The 7,404-nt window shown below is 36.5% G+C and overlaps 1 protein-coding gene across 1 annotated transcript in view; it reads right to left on the reverse strand.

The window, feature by feature from the left end:
- The window catches only part of Polr3B (RNA polymerase III subunit RpIII128), a 29,208-nt gene extending 22,455 nt beyond the window's left edge, over positions 1–6,753 (reverse strand). The window contains exons 1-4 of the mRNA XM_089250824.1: positions 6,614–6,753; positions 3,916–4,005; positions 2,117–2,181; positions 304–379 (exon numbers count right to left, since the gene is read on the reverse strand). Coding sequence (XP_089106950.1) covers positions 304–379; positions 2,117–2,181; positions 3,916–4,005; positions 6,614–6,676 — 294 coding nt within the window. The 5' untranslated portion in view covers positions 6,677–6,753. The remainder of the gene's footprint in view (positions 1–303; positions 380–2,116; positions 2,182–3,915; positions 4,006–6,613) is intronic.
- Positions 6,754–7,404: the final 651 nt, after the last annotated feature.

Genomic DNA, 7,404 nt, shown 5'->3' on the forward strand with positions numbered 1-7,404 from the left:
TTTGATATTTTGCATGCACTGTACAGGGATTAAATATAAATTTTCTGAAAAAATAATTTCCATTATTTTGCATTTGTTCATTTCATTTAACCGTAAAATCCAATGCCCCTAATTAAACTTCTACTTGCTTATACAGAATGAAAATACAGGCATATTAAGTTACTTGAAATGCTAAAATGTAGGCTATGATGTATGGGCAAAAATGTCATACATGTAGGCCCTACTTTTGTTATAGTAAAGCTACACCTAGAATACAAATAGCCTATAAGATAAGAGAGAGCATGTAAAATGATGGAAACAAACCTCATGAGGTGTTGTTGTGTTTTTTATATTGAAACCTTCTTCTATCTCTGGCTGCCCAATCTCAATACTCAGATACCTAAAGAAGAATGCAAGGAAATATGTTTAAAAGCTGAATAAAAAATATATTGAATTGTATGTATTTAATTTATCTTATTTGAATGATGCAGGTCGAACAAAGATGAAATTTTTTTAATATTGACACGTCAATGAATAAAGGGAATGATACAGATTTAAATTTTACTGTTAGGTTGTATTGCATGGTTAAATGATGCAATGAATTACTAGGCAATTTGCATGTGTCGACCTTGGAGTTTGTATTTGAATGTTCATTCACACAGATAGAAATGTTTTCTTCACCATGGAAAACATGTGTTAATTCCCTTTTGAACAATTTGTAACATCCAGACATGCCTCAGTGCTGCCATCTATATTTCAAAGGCACCATAGATTTTCCACCTCCGTAGGTACTGGACATAGCACTTCAGACATTAGCTTAAAGCTTGTCAGAAGTGATGAATGTTCAACTTTGCCTATGATGTTATGCCTCCTGGAGTACCCCAAGACAACATAATCATAGTACAATAAAAAAAATCACTGGCAAATTTAATTTTTTTTATAATTTAAATTCAAAGTTCATTAAATACAGCACCTCAGTAGCACTGAAACCCAGAGGGCTCAGGCCATATGAGGCCCCCCCCCCTCCCTGAAGCAACATTTTGAGGTCACAGAGTCCCTTAACAATTCATGAACATTTAATGCAATCCAAATCAACATACGCCCTCGTGGGTCGTATATATGGATGTCTAGCAATCCTAGATCCCCATCCACATTTTCTTTATATCAAAGCTCCTAAATGTAGGAAGCTATCGAGCAGCTGCTGAATAGAAGATGTGCCATGGCTTTCTGCAGGAGTAACGAGCGATTGCTTGAGAACATTAGTTCAAACAGTAACAGAGAGAGTATTGATTAAGAAATGGCAGAGTAAAGTCATCATATTGAGGCTATGCATGTTAATGTTCTAAGTTTGAATACTGGGTTTTTTTTTTTTTTGAAATCTTTAGAAAAAGTCTGGAATGCATTGATTGAAGTCTCGACCATTTCCTTGGGAGCCAACATATGGCACCTACAAATAAACATTCTTTCTGACACAAGTTTCGTGAGCTCGACCATGCAAAGGAATCCACTTGTGGATTCCAATCCACTATGCAAATGAAGCTGGGTTCGAACCCGTCGCGCTGAACCATTCAAAACCCTGTTTTTAACCCAGTGTGGAACGGTTTTGTTGGAAAACAAGTTTTTGCATGTTCGGGCATAGAGTAGAGCAGCAGGTTTAGATACGGTTTTACAGATTGTCTTCCGCACATAGACAAAACAGATCAGATCTGAATTTGTCTTTTCTCGAACTCTTTCCACATGCATATACGGATTCACAGTTACAGTAAAGATTGGTGCAATTTTATAAAAATAACAATAAAAATAAGTAAAACACACCACAAGAAACTTAAAGACCCAATTTTTTTAAACCAATTTACGTAGTATCGAGTCTCTCATAGCTTTGTACATCATTGCAGCCATCCATAGAAACTATGGACAATCCGAAGCAGCTGGTAACTCTGTACATCTTTAAGGTCCCCACAGTATTGAGAAAAGCTGGTTTTGCTGCTAGTAAAAGCATACCAAAAATAATCATTAAGTTATTTTTTATCTAAAAAATTCTGGAATGTTTTTTCTATGACACACAAACAAATGTTTATTCTGGAATAAAAATTTGTTTCTGCGTCATATAGAAAACAAAAAAATAACGATAACTTACTTCACGTAAAATAGAGGATCAGCATCAGAAAATATCTTCTCGTTTGCTCTCACAATGTCCTTTATCTGAATAATTAAAAAATAATAATTAATATCATTCTCAAAAAGAATAGAAAATAATGAAATATCAGACTTCGTAGCCATTGCCAGCACTATGGTGAAAACATTTCAAGGTGTTTAGTTTGCGTAAATGAGTGTAAAAACGTTTATAAGTGATGGGCATGGTGAAGTTTGTTGATATGACTATGATCACTTACCACCAAAGATGCCTGTTCCTTGTAAAGGACAACATTTTTTTTTTAACTTATTTATGATGGCCAGACAGCACAAAATCCTTTCACCAGTTTAACATCACCAGGGGTCTATCCAGACTTTTTTGTAGGGTCCTGTTCTTGTGAAAATTTTCCTCATTTTTGTGAAAAGGGATATTAATTTTGTGAAAAATAAGCAAGTCAATTAATAACAAAAGAAATTAAATGATTATGGTTCCATTAATTTTTATTTTATGAAAGATCCATTTTTCGGATCCAGAATTTTGTGAAGGGTTCTGAAAACGGACACAAATTTTGGCTGGACAGACCCCTGATCAATATAATTTTCGACTGATTTGAAAAAAAAAATGAGTGTGGCTCGATTGGGCCAAAAACAAACACGCTCCCTGTTGTGTATAAATACTAATCATAAAAGAAGCACAATAGCATTTCTTCATTTTAAGTTGTTCGGTACTAATACCATACTTATTAGCACAATTCATTTTGCCTTTGGCAAGAGAAGTTCTAACCTTTAATATGTAAAGATAATTTCTAAACCAGGCCTAGGTACCCTCTTGCTTGAATCCAGCTGGGGAGATCAGAACATGTTTTAGTACTACTCCTGAGATTTTGTTCGAGTTTATTGCAGTAGATAGGAAGAGATTGGTATGAATTATGTTCCGGTAAAGACCTCATTATGGACTTGTTGTCAATTTCTTTGATGTTGGATATCCTCTCTCTATCTCTTGATGATACCCAGATGAATCCATTGGTGCTGCTTCTCACGCTTCATCGACAGTTCTGTTCTCAACTCCAACCAACATCATAACATCAGAATAAAATGATCTCATCTCTTCTGTGAATGTGCCATTCTTGAATGGTCTATAGCAGTTAGTACTTCGACAGTAAAGTGATGTGAACTAAAGACATTGACCACGCAACAAATTGGCGGGATCTTTGACTTTTGTAATGATTCAGGCCAGAATTATTTGAATGTCATCTAGTTGCTGAAACTAATCTTAAATTTGAAATATTTTTAACTGAGGAAGACTAGTCTAAATTGTGTAATAATATTTGGATGATGTCAGTAAATGCCTTATTGTGGAAAATCAATTTCATGCCTAACCCTTTTGCTGTCGGATAACAGGGACAAAAATAAGAATCTGAGAATGCAACAGGTTGCACTGTCTGCAAAAAGAAACGATTTTCACACTACTGGATAAAAATATCCTTTATCGAAATAATCAATTTCATGTTTCTTCAGGAAATTTCTCACCACCAGTGCTGGGATCACACATGATTTGATATTTCTGACTAGTTTCAGATGCTATTAGGCCAATTTCTGCACAAGTGTGAACTTCATTTCAATAACGTGGCATTTCTTCCAGAAATAATTTAGGGTAGAAGAGAATCAGCATTTTATTGATTCTTAAAGTAATTTCACATTTGTTTAATTTCCCTAAATTTATGATTCATACAACCCAACTTTATTGAATTCGAAGCAGAATTAAACATCAGGCACAGATACAAGAAGTCTGTACATACGCACCTCAAAGTTAATGAAGTGATCAAACGAATCAATATGTTGCTTGACCAAACCTTTACTTTTCAAAAATAGCGGAACCAGTTTCCATTTATCCTAAAATAAGAAAATTCATGAAATATTAATCCCTAATATTATAACAATAAGAAAGCGCTGTAAAAACAAGGCTAAATTTCTGCAATGGTTTTTACATGAAGATTTCACACCAGATTTCACAGTATGGGCTGGTCAGAACTTCGGGCGCTGAAACACTTATAACACTGACTCCATAAATATTCTAGGGCAGGACTGGACAAACTGCAAAAAAGATAGGTGCCAGAACAGCTATTCAGACGGCAAAAATTTTTTATCCAAAGAAAAAGTTCTAAAATAATTCACGTTTTGACTTTTTCCCAGACATAGTGGCTGTCTTTCATGCTGGCAGATATGCTTATTGTTATATATCAGATTATTGCTATACATTCTAAACATTTTGTACTGCTCTCAGCCTGCAATTTAATAACTACACAAAGAAAATATTAGGTGCTGATATAAATTTTTTAGTCACCATGACAACCTGGCACTGGTGTTCTGTTAATGGGCTGACAAACTCAGAGGGTTGTTAGAAGACATTAAGAGAAATAAAAATTGCAATGCAACATTGTGTCGCAAACCACTTTGAGAGGGTGAAAATCACAAAAACAGCATGCAGGTTTCAACGTCACGCTAGAACAACAAAAAGTACAATAATTACAAAAAAGATTTATTTGATTAATTATTACAAGAGTTGTTGGAAGTGGCAGCCGCTGACGTCATCGCACAGTCTACAACAGTGTAAAAATGATTCCCGGATGAGCTCGAGGATACCAAGTATGCTTTTGAAATCTGCAACAGCGACGTGTACTTTTCGATGGGGAATCTGCAAACCATTACAGCACGGTTTCTTCCATTTGAGGAGTGCGTACATTGTGTGGTCTCCCTGCATCTCTCCCTCTCTTTCGCCATGCTGGGTGGAAACTCTGTCTCCCATAGCAGTTGATCAATCATGGCGAAGGTAGTATGGTGCAGACAATGCCTCATCAGATATTGCTATTGGTACATCTGCTGTGCTAAGCATCTCCATTGCCATCTGCTTGACAGTAAATCAGATGCATATCAGTGTATTCCTCGTTTGTGTAGTCAGCCACCTCGATACTCATTGAAACAGACAACTGCTTCATGTGCTTACTACCGCAGCAGCGCTAATTTACATTATCTGCAGCACGTGATCCTACCCCAGCAAATGTATTTCACAATGCTGCTTATGTCAGATATGGTGAGCGAGCCTACGAACGCATTCAGCTATTAACTGACATCCATTTTTTGTCTACTCTGGACTCCGAGCCTGCGTGAGTTTTTGCAATTTTGAGTGTGATAGTGACAAGAGATATAGGCCTACAGAGCGAGTGACCTAGAGCATGTGAATGACTAAAAGATTAATCTAGAGTAGTATTTCCCAAAATGGGTGATGGAATGGGTGGGGGCGGTGATGGAAACTACAGCTTCAACATAGTATCCAATGGGTTTACTTGAGTCGCCAAGACCGTCATAATGGGGTTCTGGGTTGCTGTATTTTTTAACTTTTTTTCAGTTTTTGCTGGGTGATACTAGATGGCGCTGGCTTCGCCAAACAGGATTTTTCTTTTGTTCACCGCGTTTTTTCAAAAATTCTAAGCAGCGCATCTCTCTCTCTTTGATTATTATTCCTCCCTTCTGTAGCTCAAGTCCTTTGGATTATTATCAACTGCTCAGGTTGTATCATACCGTTTTATTTCGTTGTATTTATTAGTTATTCATCCATTGCCATGCCTTGTGATTTTATCAGTTTATTATTTAAAATGAACCTACAAATTTTTTCATGCCCGGATCCGTTTATTAAAAAAAAGGGTCCGGGTTTTAGTTTTAATGCATAGAATATTTATGCCCCGAATTCCTTATGCCCCGATCTTTTTATTATTAAAGAAATGGGCCAGGTGTAATTTTTTTTAACTGATATTTTTTTTTCTATTTTTATGCTTGGTGGTTTCTATTATGTTTTGCAAGCTGATGTTTTTTTTTTCGGCGTCCGTAGTGTCTGACAGCCTTGGCTACTCTTCGTCGGGCCATCAGACATGTGTGCCGCCAAAAAATCGCCAAGTGGCGGACTACGACAGCTGTTCCGAAACTATGACCAACAGCGTGTGCAACCTTGTGAATGATCAAAACAGTGAGCCAGAGCATGTGTAAGCATGTGAATGACCAAAAGAGTGACCTAGAGCTTGGGCATGTATGTGTGTGACCAAAACTGAATGTAAGCATGTAAATAACTATAATACTGACTTATAGAAAGTGTGTACTTGCAGCAGTGGGGGGGGGGGGGGGGTGAGACAAAGCGGGTTATAGCACAGAGTGGTGAATTCGAGGAAATAGTAAAAAAATTAGACTACAACGGGGGAGAAGAGAGGCCGAACTTGTGTAGACTACAGGTGACAAAACCATACATGTGCCTATGGCCTAACCTAAGCATCCTGTTCTAGTATGCGGAGGGGCGTAATAATGCTCACCATGAACATAAATGATTGAGGAACCCCTTGGCTCTTTCGAACAATGAAACAAATAATTTATCACATTTCACCACAAACACATTTAATTAATTGAAAGCATTCGTTTTTAAATTAGCCACAATAAAGAAAATAAAATTACAAACTTTTATGGCTTTGACAGGAGTTATTTCATTCGCTCCATAGCCATCTATATCCTTCGTAAACATGACCGTAAACAAACACCTTGTTACAATTTGTACCAACTAAACCCACATGCGTTCTGCAGCCGGAAAAAAATGTAAACAAATGAAGAAATCTCGAGTGTTGCCAAATTTTATTTTTGTAACTCTGCCGCGAGCAGGAAAACAACCAAAAGCATAAAGAACTGTATAATAACGATGATATGAAGAAACGATACAAATAGTTTCCGTTCATATTTAATAGGTGACAGCAGCAGTTCTATCACAATGCTATTTCTCGCACGTGCACAGATTACGAAACAAAAATGAGGATAAACAATACGGAGAATGTGATAAAATCTGGTCTTCCGCACGACTATTTTAGTAAGTTTGATAAATCATGTATCATTTATCAAGCGTCATTGGTCAATATGATAAATTCGAAAAAAGGTTACACTTTTACCGGCGATTATGCATAATAAGCAAGCGTCATTGGTAAATTTGATAAATGCTGAAAAAATCACTTTCACTGGCAATTTTGCATAATTACTCAAGCGTCGTTGGTAAATTTGTGATAAATACTGAACAAAAATCGTCACTTTTACCGGCGATTATGCATAATACCCAAGCATCATTGGTAAATTTGATAAATGCTGAAAAAATCACTTTCACTGGCAATTTTGCATAATACTCAAGCATCGTTGGTAAATTTGTGATCAATGCTGAACAAAAATCACTTTTACCGACGATTATGCATAATACCCAAGCATCGTTGG

This window comes from Pholcus phalangioides, unplaced genomic scaffold (assembly GCF_987345545.1).
Source record: "Pholcus phalangioides strain wild (caught in Gottingen) unplaced genomic scaffold, Ppha-v1.0 ptg000024l_1, whole genome shotgun sequence".
In the NCBI taxonomy this organism is placed as follows: domain Eukaryota; kingdom Metazoa; phylum Arthropoda; class Arachnida; order Araneae; family Pholcidae; genus Pholcus; species Pholcus phalangioides.